Source organism: Cololabis saira, chromosome 8, assembly GCF_033807715.1.
Source record: "Cololabis saira isolate AMF1-May2022 chromosome 8, fColSai1.1, whole genome shotgun sequence".
Classification (NCBI taxonomy): Eukaryota; Metazoa; Chordata; class Actinopteri; order Beloniformes; family Belonidae; genus Cololabis; species Cololabis saira.
In genome coordinates, this window is record NC_084594.1 from 15,586,371 (window position 1) to 15,603,432 (window position 17,062).

The 17,062-nt window shown below is 41.7% G+C and overlaps 1 protein-coding gene across 8 annotated transcripts in view; it reads left to right on the top strand.

The window, feature by feature from the left end:
• Positions 1 to 598: 598 nt before the first annotated feature.
• Positions 599 to 17,062, top strand: part of anks1ab (ankyrin repeat and sterile alpha motif domain containing 1Ab) — a 57,562-nt gene continuing 41,098 nt past the window's right edge. For 7 of the 8 annotated variants that reach the window (XR_009782967.1, XM_061726878.1, XM_061726881.1 and 4 more), the window contains exon 1: positions 1,098 to 1,606. Coding sequence is in view for 7 of the 8 variants with exons in the window: in XM_061726878.1 (XP_061582862.1) it covers positions 1,310 to 1,606 (297 nt within the window). In the remaining variant the exon portion in view is untranslated. Of the gene's footprint in view, positions 737 to 1,097; positions 1,607 to 17,062 lie in introns of those variants that run through there. The other variant, XM_061726877.1, reaches the window with a different exon arrangement.

Sequence of the window (17,062 nt, forward strand, 5' to 3'; positions counted from 1 at the left end):
TTCAAACTGGACAATGAATGCAGTGCCACAGCAGTTTTGTTTTGACTTTTTTCAATTTGAGGATTGGTTATTTTTTGTTGTTGTTGCTGCTCTTGGGTGATTGGGTGGACGGGCTGGGGTCAAAACATGACTGTGATTGCTCCAGCTCCTGTATTTTCTCCAGTGACTCATTCGTACTTGATATATAAGCAAAAAAGCTAAGTTTCAAATGTTACACTTGCTAGATAAAATACATTTTGAGGGAAAGAAATGAGATTTCTTCTTGATTTAGTATGAGCCTATGACTTGTATTCCTGTAGGAACTCATTATAATGTGATTAAATCCATTAGTTAAACAATCAAGGGCGATATAATCAAACAGTTTGAAACCATTTTCACACAGTGATGACTTCAGCCTCAATGTCAGCTCTGCTGCAAATACAACTCCTACTATGTAGAAGACTCTGTATTGAATCCTAAACTTGGCTAACCTCGGTGTGCTACACACACACTGGTGGACGTAGAGAGACAGCGAAGGAGGAATCCTGAACCTCCCTCCTCTAAACTGGAGCAGCCACCCAGCGCTTCAGTAACCTGATTACCCCGGCTGTCAGTCTGAATAAGGCCAGGCTTGAGGATCCTGCAGTCCTCCGATCCTCACTTCCAGATAAAAACCAGTCCTCCTGAAGACTGGAGACGACCTCAGAGCAGGACGGACGCAGATGCATGGAAAGAGAAAGACTTTCAAAGTCAACAGGTAAGAGACGGCTGCGGCTGAAAACTTTTGCTTATGCGCTTGTTGCTTTGTTTTAGTGTCACGTTATAATATGTGGGAATGGGTGTGATTGATTAAGGGCTGATTTTGTCTCGGGGGATGTCACGTTTGTACACCTACACAATGAAACGATCACGATGTTCTTGTTGTTTAGTCCAACTCTGGTTAACTCTAATTGACCTGATAGAAAGAGCAGAATGTGGATGGCAGAAGCTGTAGGAGTATCAAAGGAAAGCAGCCAGCTGCGGAGGGGAGGGCAACAGGATGCAACTTGTGGGTGGATCTCAGTTATTGTTTCTGTGCACAACGTGCCTCATTCTCAGGCTCTCTTTCCCGCTAAACAGGAGAACTTTTTAGGATGTTGAGTCAGTGTCTGTGCAGAAAACAAATTCTCTGACTCAGTATTTGGATTTCATTAGTCTGTATCTTTCACTTCCACAGCTGGCTTTCCAAAGCTTCACATAGACTGTGGATCCCTATTTTGGACCATCTGAACAAGCCAGATCCCTGAAGGAAATCGAAGACCCTTGGCTGCGTTTGGCAGCACCGAAAACAATGGAGGAGGGAACCCGGGACGCCAACCCCACCAAGGCGATCCAGAATCCAAACGCTGACAAGCAGGGTCTGAATAAAGACTCTGACGCTGGGTCTGTACCAGGGGCAGCCGTCCCAGTGAGACCTGCCAACCTCGGGCTGATTCGAAGCCTGTCCAAGTCGGACTCTGACTTACTGGCGTCGCCGCCTGGAGAGGAGGACAGAGGTCTGGCCAGCTGCGGCGGGTCCGTGTATGACTGCAGCTCTGGGCAGCCGTCCACGGAGCACATGCCTTCCTTTGCCTCTGAGTGGGATGAGGTAATACACAAGCTCCTGGGATGGGAAACGAGCAGGAGGGTTTATAGGACGGGAGGGAGTGGCACACTGAGTAGAGTGTGTCAACGTTCTTGAGAGAGAGTGTGTTAGTGAGTGTGAATGGGAAATAAAAGGAGAGTGATAAGAAAAGCAAGGAAGGATTAATGGAAAGGGGGGGTGGGGGGGCAAATAAAGCTGAGTATTTGAGAAGAGAAGGGGGAAGGAAGCTGAGGAATGTGGGGTGAGTGGATGGCAAAGGCAGCGGCAGCAGCAATAGTGTAACTTTGCCCAGGATGTTGATAGTGAACGCCTGCAGGCGAGTGCTTGAATGCATGAACGGCTTGATCACTTGCACCGACCTCCTCGTCGAGGCCCCGGCATCCAAGTCTAATTGGGCTTGTGCTGTCATTCCACATCCACTCAGTACATGTCTCAGGGGCCGACCCACGCTTCCACTGTCTCCTCATGCTCTCTTCTGGCTCCTTTGCTGCGTCTTGCGCCATCTACTTTCAGCCCGCTCTGAGCGGTCCTGAACCCCGCTCAAACCCCCAGAAGCCTCTACTTGTGACTGCTGAGCACTTCGGAGCATCAATTTAATTCGCCCGTAAGCGTCATGAAATGAACTAATCATTTTTATCCAAAATTTAAATAGCTGGAGACAATGGAGACATTGGAGGACGGCGGTTAGTGTTTATATAACACGGCTTAAAGGCTATTTTGACATTTTTTTCACAATGTTCACACCGCAGTAGAACATTTGTGATGCATAATCCTCATCACAATGATAACGTTATTGGATCTTGCTCAGATTAGCAGTTTTTCTATCAGCCGGCTGGTTACAGTGAGAGAAAAGAACCTTCGTGTGCAAGTCATTTGTCTGACATTATTATTTTTTTTTCCCTTTGCACATGAAAAAGTACGATGCTGACAGTAATACCAAAGATCAGTTATAGACCATTTGCTTTTCAGTTAAAACCTTCAACCACAAGTACACTAGTGAAGATATTAGCAGTTATGTGACCAAGGAAAGCTAAGAGACACCCATTGGTGGGGCGCTCAGATAGAAGTGCGTATCGTTGAAGTGGCACAGAGTGGAGCGGAGGACTGGCTTATGATGGCTGCGCAGTTGGGTCGAAGAACACGCTGCAGTTACTCAGGCAATTATAGCTTAGAGTCTCCTTGATTATATGGTTGCCCAGAGTGGACAAACCTAGAGTGTCAGGACCTTACATCAAGGGAAGCGAGTTGTGAATGACATTAACATCTTTATCCTACACGATAAAGAAGGGACAGACGATGACAACTCACCTTTGCAAGCTGGTTGTCCATGACCGCAACATGCAGGTTTTTGGTGCTCAAGTCATCCAGTAGCCAATGAGCTAGTAGATCTCGGTGATGTCCCGCCTCCATGCTGCACATTGAAATGGTGCTTATTTGACACTCACAATTCAGAATTGTAACCGCAAAAAGAAAAGGTGTAACTGAGAAAGAAAAGCACACTCTCGGTTACAGATTCTGGGTTTTGGTTCTCAAATTTTGGATTTTGGCAATTTTCACAACACATTTGACCCTTGGGTAGCTAATGTGAGCTACCCTCACAAAAACATGCAACGGTCCTGGGCTGGAATAACGTGATCCTTCCACGCGCCACGTCCGGCCAGAGAATCCCCACCTTGTCTGGTGAAAAGAAGCGGCCTGCTCACTCCTCAGGTTAAGGAGACCTGAGCTTGGTTTTGTTTTATTTGCAAGGATCTTGACTACCGTAGATGACCATTTAGTAGCCCGGGCGTTTAATATGCTAAATCCACTTGGACCCCAGGCGTTTATAAGAACCAGGCGGGTATTTGCACCAGGCTACAATTTATTTTTGCAATGAGCAGCACCAGACAATTACTTACAAAGAACATGAGATCACCATAGTACCACTGGAACTAAAATTGTACACACTGTACACAACACAACACCTCACGACGAGCTCCCGATCACGAATCGTGAGGTCGCAAGAAAATCAAGCGTGTTTGAAATCCTGTTCGCTCCTCGTGAAGGAATCACAGTTGAAGCAGCTGCGACCCGATTTGCCTCATCCTTTCACAGAGAGCATGCACAATCTCTGATGTTACGTCAAAAACTATTATTTGTAGTTTAAGTTTTGCAAATTCACATTACAAATCATGTTTTAATAGCAAAAAAAGAGCGCATTTCCACGTACGGTGCGGGTCGCCGCGTACCCTACGCCGTAGGCTCTGCGTTGGTGTAACGCGGAACCATAAATCAGCCTTTAGTGTGTGCGCTGTCTGCTCTTCGGAAAACCTCTTCTCATTTTGCTGGGACGCTGGGTTCCTCCGCCGAGACACAACTTTTGCGGTACGCGTTCTTTGTTGTGTCTAAAAATGATTCGCAGTGCACACACCCAATCAGAAACAGTACAGATATTTTGGGATTTTAATATATAAAAAAATTAAATTATAAATAATAAAGAATCCCCATAACTGATGAACTGGAGCTGATCAGAGCTGATCAGAGCAGTATGAACGATACTGTACACAATACAATGCAAATACAGTGTTATTACCAGGTTATTACCGGTAGTCGCCCGGGCGTTTAATTGAACCAGCGTTTATTATGCCAAATGGGCTCGGACCCCCGGCGGCTATTAGAGCACAGGCGCGTATTTGCGCGCGGGCGACTATTTGGTCATCTACGGTAAGTTTCTTGACTAAGTTTCATACATGTTTGGAAAAAAACTTGATTTTTAAATGCGTAAAGTCAGGTTGTCAATAATCGCGCTGCTGAGCAAGTTACCACATAAAGAGGGCCATGCCCACAATGGATCGAAGGCTTCTATCTTTTGTATCTTTACAAACTCAGCAGCAGTGTGTGTCCGCAGAGGGCCTAGATATGTCAAAGTTCCTCTTGGACTTATCTGGCTCCCTCTTTGTCATTTCTCCGTGCCCGGAGCTTGCTCTCTGCTCCGCCCCTCTGCTCTCTCAAAGATCTGTTTGTTCAGGCCGTGCTGGGTGGGGTGTCCTGTCCTCAAGGGCATCCTGTTTTGCAGCTGCCGGACTGTCTATTCCCCCTTCCCATTTCAAGGGATTTTTCTTTCCCCCTTTGGTTTGGGGTATGGGAATGGATAAGGCATTATCTTATGAAAGCAAACACTGGCTGTTAGCGCCAAAAATTATTTGGACTTGAGCCACACAAACTATATCTAACTTCCTGCATGGGAACCAAAAATGTTAAGCAAAAATGGTTTTAATCTGGAAAAATAGCCCCTTTGATTCTCTCTGAGAGTTTAGAGTTTGCTGTCTGAAGCGACAACCCACACAAAAACTCACATAATGCAGAACTTCATCACTTTTGTTTGGCTTTGAAAATATACATATCAGTAAATCTGCTGTTCAGATTTGCAGAGAACTGTTGCATCACAGTACCAAAGCTGCTCTGCACCCCTCACCTCCTCCCCCCGATCTTTACGTTCATCTGGGAGCTCCACAAATCACGCTGCACTCCCTGCTCCTCAGAAGTCCTTAAAACTCAAACGGCTCTTCCTTTTGTGCTTTGTTATTAACACAAAATTCTTATCAGTAGCTGCAGTCTTCCCGGTCAGAAGTTTAAAACCCCCGTTTTATTGTACGCAGCATCAACCGCACAGCGCAGAGGCAATCATTACAAAAACAAACGTGCAAGCATTGATAGCACGTAGCCCATTTAGGCAGTACTTCTTAACGCCGGCTTCTAAAAGCCTAAGAAAATAAAAATGAATCAAATAAATAGGCCGACAGTGAAACGCTGGGTTTATTGCCTCCGGCACGGACCGGAGGAACTGGAACAGTTTTTTACAAAGCGAATCGAAAAGGGATTTTGTCAAAGAGAGGGCTCGATACAGAGTTTAATTGCCTAACTGCGAAAGACGGATATAAAAGCATTTGATGATAGTCACATCTCAGGAAAAGTACTGCAGTATACGGCTCTCCCAGACAGCATACCATGCATCAAGGATTGTTAAGTGCATCGTATGCACCTAATAAAATGGAAAGAATAGTAGCTCAGGTACAGTCTCCTTGTTGTATTTTGACTAAATGTCCCATATACTTCATTAAAATGTCTTCTTTAAACAGAGTTTTTGTTTAAAAAAAGAATGTATCTAAATGACAAAGGTGATCAAAATTAAGAGGAAAAAACAGTCTGATTTTCATTCAAGTCAAAACAACAAACAAACATAATGTGCTTCAGCTGAACATGCAAATAATTATAATGTTTAGTGCCTTTACAACTATTAAACATTCACAGTGCTGGAGGAAAAGGGTGTGTAAGTCACAGACAAAGCTAATCGGAGTCAGCATTTTGCACATCTGGAGACCAGTTATTGAAATGCTTTCAGAGATGTGGTTCAGAGCTGCTTTGATTGATAAAAGACACTCAAACATTTGAAGTTTACTGTTCATAATAGGCATCTTCTCCGCAGCAAAAAAAATGAGACGTATGAAATCATAGTTTATCTGCAAAAGGCTGGAAATGGATGTGAGGAAATCTAAACGTGTTTATCCATCCTTCAGTCCACAGATAGACGAACTGTCTAGAACTGGAGATGGTTTAGTAATGTGGCTGCTGCTCTTAGAAGAGCAAAGAGACAAGAAAAGAGACAAGAAATTCAAATTGTTCATGTGTTATCATCTGAAGCACACGTTTTTTCCTGTGATTGATTTAGATGATGGTCAGGTCACATTTGAGGCAGAAAACTGGTTAATTCCAAGGTGTTCACATACTTTTTCTTGCCACTGTAGAACATTATCACATTGTTTTAACATAAACTGACAATATTGGCATGTGGAATTAGACCATTTTACCTCAGCTCTGGTTCAGGTACTTCCCATGTTTCAGGTAGAAAAACGTTTCTTTTTTTTTTGCTCCATGGCATCCCGTAGGTACTCAGCGGGATCTAACCCCTTCTCTGGGAGGATCAGCTGGTACGCCTTGGATCATTATCCAGCTGAAATATCCACTGCTGTCTTTGGAATAAAATTGGCCGGTTGTTTAAACTGTCTCCAAACTCCTCCATGCACATAAAAGGCTTTTAATCAATGCACCACGTTTGCTTACACGGCAATAAGAAAAACAGCCCCCAGACTTTCATTCTCCCACCTCGCTGGGCCCTGGAGGTCATCGGCTTGAACTGCCTTTCTCCACTCAGACCTTCCTTTAGATCCATTCCATTTAGACCCTGAAAAGAAAGAGAGAAAGTCTCTCTCTGAAACCTTCTGTCTCCATGCACTTGTTCTTTAGCAAATGTAATTTTCACAGTCTTATTCTTTTTTCTTATATTTTTTATCCCTGATTTTTTCCCATTTTCATCACCCAGTGCTCCTACCTAAGTGACAGTCCTGGGCATTGCTCCCTCTACCAACCCCGGGAGGGCCCGGACGTAGCGCGTGGAAGGATCACGTTATTTCGGCCAGACCCCCCCCTTCTTATATATATATATATATATATATATATATATATATATATATATATATATATATATATATGTATATATATATATATATATATATATATATATATATATACACATGGTCAAGTCCGTTATTGATCCTATATTTTCAAGTATTTTCACAATACCTCTTACTCTGGGGGATGAGATATTGATTTTTGCTTTGGCTTTCAAAACTCAGGTCAGATATTTCCAAAGACTCACATCTTCACTCTCACACAAACAATACGAATGCTGATGTATTTTATTTTGTTATAGAAAGAAGTATAAAAGTATGAATATCAGGGTGAACTTCCAACTCCATTGACATTTTCAGCAGAACATGCGTTCGTTTTAAAAGTTATCGTGTCTGGCAGCTTATATAACAGCATAGCATTTGTTTTTATTCTTATTGTGGTAAAAGCACTGGTTATTCTTTTATAATTTTCCCGCAAAAACTAAAGCCAACCAATGCGATTTTTTTGTTTGTTTAGTTGGTTTTTTTTTTTGCAAAAATAGTCAAGTACACATGCAGGACTTCAGAGGTAAAGGGGTTTCTGTTGAATCTGGGACACTTCAACAGGATGCTTTGACTCATGTGAGTGTGTCTAAAATTGTCTTTGATACAATTAAATGAAAGTTTAAGTGAAGGAAATACCCAGCGGTGAGCGTCGGAGACGGTCCCCGCCGCAGCAGACGTCTGCGGCTTCACATTCACGATGGGGCATTACGATGTCGTCGGCCCGTCCTGTCAGCTTTTGTGGGATTAGTAAATCATTCCTTTGACATATGACTTGAAGATAATGCGTTTTCTCCATTACTATTTCATGTAGACTCGCGACCAAAAAAACTGGGTAGCCTATTTTTCAAACTGGATTTCTAACAGTCCTGCATCATTTCAGTTTGATCTTCCTCGTTTAGTTTCTCATGTAGAAGTTGTATAAGCTGTGTTTTATTCAAGGCTTCTCCTTTTCTTATGTCAAGCTGGAAGCGCACAGAATGCCTCAGGGATCATTTCAACATAGTGTAACTATTTTTTTTTAATTATTAGGAAATCTGATAGTTATCATGGAGGTGCTGGTTCTTTTCCCACTGCTTCATTCTCGGTGGCAAAACCCTCCGGTGAGAGCTAGAGATCTCGATGGCACCAACGGGACACATCATCTGCTTCTAGTGGGAGTTGAATCCCGAGGCCATCACATCAGAACATTCCCACCTTGCCTATGTTGAGAAATTCTATTCATAAAAGTTATGAACAGAATCTGAAACAAAGGGTGGCCCTAACAAATCCATCTCTCAAACTGAATATATCACATTTACTATCACCAATCAGCCAAACTCTACTGGCCCAGAACTATTGACCCAGTATGACATACTTGTGGTCGAGGTCTGTCATCACGACAGGTTCAGACCAGCCTTTCAGCAACACATGGCTCATCCACACTCAATTCTCCAGGGGTTGAAGCTGTGTTTGAGTTCAATTCAATTCAATTCAATTCAATTTTATTTATATAGCGTCTAATACAACAGAGTTGTCTCTAGACGCTTTACAGAGACCCATACCCAGAACATGACCCCCGAGCAGTTATTACATAAACAATGGCAGGTAAAAACTCCCCTAGTGGGAGAAAAACCTTAAGCCAAACAGTGGCAAGGAAAAACTCCCCTTTAGGAGGGAAGAAACCTTGAGCAGGACCAGGCTCATCAGGGGGGACCCTCCTGCCGAGGGCCAGACTGGTGGGTCAGGGACGGCAACAGCACAGCAGGCAGGTGGAAGCAGCAACGGGATGACCGGGGGTGGGGACCGCAGGCCAGCACACAGCTCCCGAAGCTCCGGCCCAATCAGCAAGTCCCAGGTTGGGGTGCAGGGTCAGGAAAAGACTTGTGCTCCGTAATGCAAGCTACAAGCCACCCACGGCCACCTGCAGGACAAAAGAGAGAAAAGGGAGGAGAAGTTCAGAGTTCAAGTTGTTTTTGACCAGTTCCTCTGTCACACACAGAGCCGGATTAACGCAAAGGCAGACTAGGCACGTGCCTAGGGCCCTACAGGGGGGGGGCCCAGACCGAGGGACAAAAAAAAAAAAAAAAAAAAAAAATTTTTTTTTTTTTTTTTTTTTGTCTGCACACATATTAATGGTTGATAACATGCCGGTAAAAACCTAAGGCATATATATATATGTGCATTATTACTATATCTAGTATACATACATATATATACACGCATACATACGCACAGGGCCGCCGCAAGGGATGTGCGAACCGTGCGACCGCACGGGGCCTGGCGCCCCAAGGGGCCTGGCGCCCCAAGGGGCCTGGCGCCCCAAGGGGCCTGGCGCCCCAAGGGGCCTGGCGCCCCAAGGGGCCTGGCGCTATGGGCCGTTTTTTTTTTTTCCCCAATTTTTTTTTTTTTTCCCTTATAAATATCAACAGTCACGTTCCATTACAGACCTAAATGTGTACTAGTCTGTGCATATCAATAAATATATGTGCAATGATGACGCGTGTCTGTTGTTCAATACAACTGATCAGACCAAGCGCGGACACAAGCTAGTCTGATCCAGACGGGTGGAGTTGGAACAAACTGTCACACAATGTCGAGAGAACGAGACAGATTCAGGAAATTTCCATCAGGGGATGAAAAAAGAAAAAAACTAAAGAAAATGGAAGAGTTTAATGCCTCTCTGAAAGGCACGTTTGATAAATTTGTTACAAAAATCACCGATCCGCCCGGGTCTCAAGCAGCCGCGGGGCCCCGCGTCGAGGCAAGCCCAGATGATGATGAGGCAGGGGAAGGTATCCAGTATTTTGCTAATTAGGGCCCGAGCACTGAAAGTGCGAGGACCCTATTGTATCTGTGATGTTTATTATTATTATTATTATTATTATTATTATTCTCGCCGTAAATAAATTGCCTTTTTGGAGGCCTTAAAATGCTCAAAAACTCACCAAATTTTGCACACGCTTCCAGAGTCGCGTAAAATTACGTATTTTATGGGCGACAGGCATGGGTCCACAAGAATGGGCTCTATAGCGCCACCTATTTTATGTTTTTTGACGAGCCCCACAATATGGTTTGACTTACAGCAATGACCTTTATGTGTGTATTATATTAGACAAAGAGCTACAAAAAAGTATTTTGGACCCATGGTCTAAGTTACACAGGAAGTCCGGCATTTTGAACAGAAAATGTCATTTTTCATGAATTCTGATCATTTCTAGGCCTCGTACTTTAACGAACTCCTCCTAGAGATTTTATCGAATTGGCTCACAACTTGGTTTGTACAATCTAGACACATGGCCGACGCTAAATTGCGAAGCTTTTAAGTTTCTGCCAGAGGGCTTGACCGTAGTCATTCGGCGAAGTTTGAGGTCATTTTTAAGCCTCGCCATGAAACATCAATTGGCTGTAATTCAGCAATACATTATTTTATGTGGCCGAAAACGTATGTGCATGATTCTAGACTGAGCCTGAAGACATCTATGGTGGAATATTCAGGATCGGTTGTAGCGCCACCTGTTGGCACCAGGAATTGTCATGTCTTCTAGTATGCATCTGTGCTCCAAGCGAGATGAGATTAATGATCTCAAAGTTGGTCAGATAATAGGTAAGACATTGACGATGACTGACAGAGAAAACTGTACGTTCTTATCGAAGGGCGTGGCCGTTACAGGTAGTAAAATTTCGGTGTCTCGCCATGAACATAAAAGTTGTTGTAACTTAAACATAATTGGTCAGAATTAACCCAAAATCAATACATGTAATCAGGCTTCCATTCTGAACAAGTGGATATGACAATCTTGGATTGAAATCCATAGCGCCACCTTTTGGTCAGGTATACATTTTTCATCAAATTATGTGCTGTCATTGCTGTTTCATTCATCCAATCACAATGAAATCGACACATATTATTGTCATAAGCGTCCTTATTAACTGTGTTGAGTATCGTGGTCATAACTTGAAGGGAACTGCCATTTTACGTCACTCTGAATTTTTTGGTAAAATAATAATTTAAAATCATAGGCTTGGTCTTAAGACAATAAAATGTCAGATTTAGATACATTTCGACATGACTAAAAAATCATACGCTGGTACATATCGCTTTTGAAGAACTTTGTAACTCTCTTTTTCCAAAAATTTATTCATATACAATTAAATCATATTTTTGTCATGCCATGTCCAATTAACTTCGTAAACTTCGTAAAAATATTGTTTACTGTGATGTGAAAATATATTTTTGGCATTAAGGTGCGTAAAACGCACGATTGGTAATGAATATTTATTTAAATCCATTGGATTTAAAGCAAGCTGGCTCTGTGTGCCGGCCGCAGCTCCTGCAGCGGAGCGGAGGCCGAGGGGGAGGGAGGAGGGGGGGAGCGGGGAGACGTTGTTGCGTGCGCACCGTATTGACGTTCCTCACACGACATAAATCCTCCAGTGTTTTCACACGAGTCCCAACCTAATCTGAAAGTATTTTTTTATTGTGTGCATAATTGTAGAGTCGTCTTAAGACATCTATGGTGAAATATTCCTGTGGAATAGTTTTCACCGATGTATTTCGGCGGCGCATGTCTGTAATGCAGCTCGCTTTTTACCATGTCTTTCATGTCTCTGTCTTCTACCGAGACAGAGACCACTTAAATAAAACCACACTGATTTTGAGTCAAACCCGTCTTTTTAAATTCAATTTTTATACAGAAAATAATTACAGTGCATGTATTACACCTTATTTCACAGCAGCTTTGCAATTTTATTATATTATTATCGGCTTTCAGCCGAGATCTGGTCGGCACCGCGCAGCGCCGCGGAGGAGGTGCATTCAGGGACCGGTCGGAATTCTAAAAAGCCGATTATCCTCCTGGTGCGTTCAGGGACAACTGGAATTTACTGTATTTGGCGAGAATTTACCGTTGCTTCATGATTTGCTTAAAAATTATTTAAAGGTGACCTATTATGGCATTTAATGTATATTTTAAACAGGCATTGAATGTCTTAAAAACAAGCTTTTGAAGGTTTTTTCTACATAAATGAGAAATTCAGCCTCTGGGCCATGTCTTTATTTTTACCGTTTCTAACCTTCTCTATGAGGGATTCTGAGGGGAGGGGGGGCTATGTTAATGAGGCTCTGTGCTGATTGGCTGCCTGAATGACGTGTAGCAGAGGAGCTTTAAGCCTGAATCACAATTGTGGGTCAATGATGTATAAGGCCTTTGAGAGGCCTATTTTTAAAATACTTAAAATAAAGATGTATTTGGCCATTTTCCAAACATTTGGAATGTAGTGTGCATATATGTGAAAACTTAAAACAAAGGTATTTTAGTGTTTTTAAACCTACATTAATAGGGCAACAACCTTAAAAAAGTCATTGGGGGCGACCGTTATTTATCTCAAAATTAATAGATTTCCTTAACAAAATGTATATTTTAATTATCAGTAATTAAATTAACTTTTCAAGAAAGATAGACTCATGTGTCCTTTCATTTTTGAAAACCATTTTGAAATACATTTTATCTATAATGGAAGTGTCACCCTCATAAAGCCATTTATGCATACTATACTAATGATTTATATTTGAACCAAAACTCATAGACATTAAATTTTGAATTTGCGGATTTCCTAAGTTCTATAGTAAACCATGGTTTGTTAAGGTTTTCAGAGCTTCCTTTATCGGTACACACCTGTATCATAGCACAACTTAAAGAAAAGTCTCCTGGCGCCATGGCCCAAACCCAACAGGAAGTCGGCCAGTTTGAATTAATCATGTAATTTTGGCGCAATTTATGCCATTCCTTCAGCCGCTTCTTCGCCAGAACCGTAACGTGCACCCAGGTGTGTTATACATCAAAATGTGCGTCTCCATCCTGCAATAACGTGCATAACTTTTCTCAGTCAAAAGCGTTACCGTGGCGATGATAGACGCCAAAAAGCGCGCCCCCAATTCATCTGATTGGTCCATACAGATAAAACTTCGTGCCTCAAGTCCCACAATACGCTTTGACGTACATGCACAAAAATCAGTACACACCTGTATCATGTCGCAAATTAAAGGAAAGTCTCTTGGCGCCATGGCCGAAACCGAACAGGAAGTCAGCCATTTTGAACATTTTGAATTCATCGTGTAATTTTGGCGCAATTTATGCCATTTCTTCGGTCATTAATTCAGCCCGAACCCTAACGTGCACCCAGGTGTGTTATACGTCAAAACGTGCGTCTCCATCCTCCGACACCACGCATTACTTTTCTCTTTCAAAAGCGTTACCGTGGCGACGCTAGACGGCAAAAAGCGCGCCCACCCTTCATCTGATTGGTTCAGACAGAAAAAACTTTGCGCCTCAAGCCCCATAATACGGTTTGACGTACATGAACGAAAATTGGTACACACCTGTATCATGTCGCAACTTAAAGAAAAGCCAGGCCTGTCGATACATTTGATATTTCATGGTTTGCATTAATGGGCGTTGCCTAACGGCTCAACAGCGCCCACTAGAATACCTTTCTCTCCCATAACTTTTGAAAGGTTTGACATAAAGAGTCGTGGGTGGTGTCATCGGACTCGGTATTGAGTCCTTGACCATAATTGGCGAAAATTAGCCCCGCCCCTTCTTCTGATTGGTTGTCCCTATTTCCTGCTATAACATTTGAATATTTTGACATAGACAGTCGTGGGTGGTGTCATCAGATTCTGTATGGAGTCCTTGAGCTTCATTGGCCTGAATTAGCCCCGCCCCTTCTTCTGATTGGTTGTCCCTTTTTTCTGCTATAACTTTTGAATGGTTTGACATAGGAAGTCGTGGGTGGTGTCATTTCTGATATGCTTATGGGGGGCGGTGGCCGTGAGTGCGAGGGCCCGTTCATCGCTGCTTGCAGCTTTAATTGGAGAGTTAAAATTGCGCATATAGACACTCGATCCGACCCGAAAAACCCAAAAATTTCGCGCGCGCTCGCTACGCTCACGCGCGAGGGTCCCCCTGGCTATTTCACACAGGGCCTCGCAAATCTCTCAAACGGCTCTGCATACGCATACACATACATACATACATACATACATACATATACACATACAGACATACGGTACATACTACAGCACACTTTGTCTTACTGCAAATTGTATTGGTCTTTGTAGATTTTACTTCTTATTTAACTATTCAATTTAATCAACACATTTAATTAAGATTTTCTGCAAAATGCTCACAATCGATAAGATAAGGATAATTTAATAGCATTTAATAGAGCATTGTAATAACGTATAAATAATAAAAATCTAAAAATTGTCTGATAGACTGTTTAATATACAACACATGACTTATTTTGGAATACAAAGAACCAACTTGACTATGACTTTGCTATGTAAAATGTGAATTAAGTTTTATTAGTAACTTTGGTAAGTTTAAGATTTCATAAATAACATCGATGGAGGGGGGCCCAAAAATCACAGTCTGCCTAGTGTAGTCCATTTATTTAATCCGGCTCTGGTCACACAACATAAAAAAAAGAAAAGATATGTTACTGGTTCTGTCAGTCATCCTCCCTGTCCATCTAACCTACCACCAGGTGATGATCCACTGACAGCTTAACTCCTCCCCTCACTCAAGTTTCCAAAACATATCAATTTCTACAAAATACTGACTAATATCAGTTATTTAGCGAATGCATACCCCTGGTAACCCGTGTTAAACCGCAGCATAGACCTGGAATAAACAAAAAAAAACCTATTCCTAAAATGTTAAGTTTAGTCAGTTGTACCCATGGTATATACAACTGATATTAAACTCCATCTGATGAGTATAATCTGTCAGGGTGGGATTAAGATGATTAGTGTTGTAGACGAGATGTAGACGAGAAATGACATATGTCATCACTGATCATGTTAAATTGGGTATAGTACAAGTAAAATACATGTTATTAATAGACAAAAGTCAATGTAATACTTCAGATATGTTACTGATTTAGAAACTGACTCATTTTTATACATGGCAAAAACAAATTTCTGAGAAGGTAAAAAAAAAAAAGAAGCCTTTTTTCAAGAAAATTAGAAGGCTACTTAAGACTGTTTTGGCAGATTTAAGAAAATTTTTCTTACACTATTAGCAGATGTTTTGCTTAAAATAAGACAATGTTGATTCGATTTTGGAATATTTTTATTTCTAAATGGGCTGCTTCTGCAGAGGCACATGAAAAGGACAAATGTTTTTCATTTCTGTTTGTATGATAACTGGATTTGTAAAGTTGGGTCTAAAAACCATGTTGTGGCCCCTAAATAATCATCAAAGACTATGAAAAAAAAGGACAAATCATACAACTCTACACTCAGAGTAGTTTACATCATGAAAGCCATCTGGAATGTCATTCTCACTTACTTTAGTCATGCAATGTAGTTTTAAAGCTCTTATATAAATAAAAACCCTTTCATTAAACGATGAACGATAGATAGACTCAAGTAATCTCAGCTCTGTAAACTGGGGGGGCTACTTGCCCATCTGTCTTTATTGACAGAGATACTGGGGCGATAATCCTGTTTTCAAAGCGCCAGCAGTGAAGCAGGCAGCCTTTATGCTTCGTTTATTATATCCAGTCATGATTTTCTTTTTCTCTTTTGTTTTGGCTCGCAGCCATCATTTAAACCCAAAGAACACTGGCTCAGTGAACAACAGTGTACTTTGTATCTCTAAATCACATTGTTTAACATTCCCATTATCTCCAATGCATTATAGAAAAGAGAGATGCAATAATTGGTTGCTGGATTAAGGAAACAAATTAATTTATAGACTATTACATATTGTTGAAATGTGCTGAAGCAGTAAACCCCTCACACACAGGCACATCCTGCACTCTAGATCCAATTTCAGTGCTTTTTTTATCGGGAAGTGAATAAAATCTGGGCAGAATATCACAAGACAGTTAATGTGTCAGCCCCTGGCGCAACACACAACCAAGTCAGCGACTGCAAAGTGGGACAAAGTGGTAAGACGTGCTTGACCGTCCCCACTATTTAGCACAACGTTGTCAGTGGCTCTTTAGTACAGTAGATCTATCTGCCCCCATGTGGCTACAAGTGGCATTGCTACATAGAGTGGCTTTAAATATACTTGAAATATTTCATACTTTTTCATTACATGGTGCAACATTTTGTAATTCTTTGTGAAAACTCTTAAAGCTACTTGTGGTACTTAAATGTTGTTTTCTTGCAAACTTGTGTAACAGTATTTGGCGTTTGCAAACAGGTTTGCAAACAACTGCAGGCAGGCCACTGTGTGATGAAAACAAGTGTTCCTCAGATTTTGTTTCTCTATTATTTGTGCAGACGTCATTAAGCTATAAGCTAGTGACGTTGTTATTTTCATTTTTATTAACAACAAAGAATATGTCCAGATCCCAAATGCTATTTTTAATTGCAATCATGCTTTCAAAAAAGTGACATGGTCTTAACACGTAACATATTACACTATGTCATCATTAAATTACCAAAACAAAAGTATAAATATCACAGTTTTTGATATCTTGCAAAAGGATATTTAGCAGCAATAACTGTAAGTATTTGTTTCCTGTAACGTATCATCTGTCTCATATTTTATCATACTTTTGACCCGCTCTTCTTCAACATGTTCACTTATGCACGGCTCTCCGGATGTCCTGCCGTGACATTTCAGCCGGGTTAAGATTTGAACCGTTTCTTGGTCACGCCAACATCGTGATTGTATTTCTCAGCAGTTCTGGTCTAGGTTTGTTTGTGAACATAAGCGCATTGTCCAGTTGCATGACCCAATATCTGTCAAGATTCAGCTGGAAGACCGAAGGCCTTACTTCTGAGTTCTGAATAAAGTAATATAAAGGGGAGTGAATAGTTGACTCAATATCTACATGATGCTCAGGTTCTGGTTGCAAAATGAGTCTAAACCTTCATCCATGCACTGCTGTGATTGACAGGTGACATGAAGTGTTACTGTTAATATGATGTCATTACATTGCAGCCAAAAATCTCAATTTTTGTCTG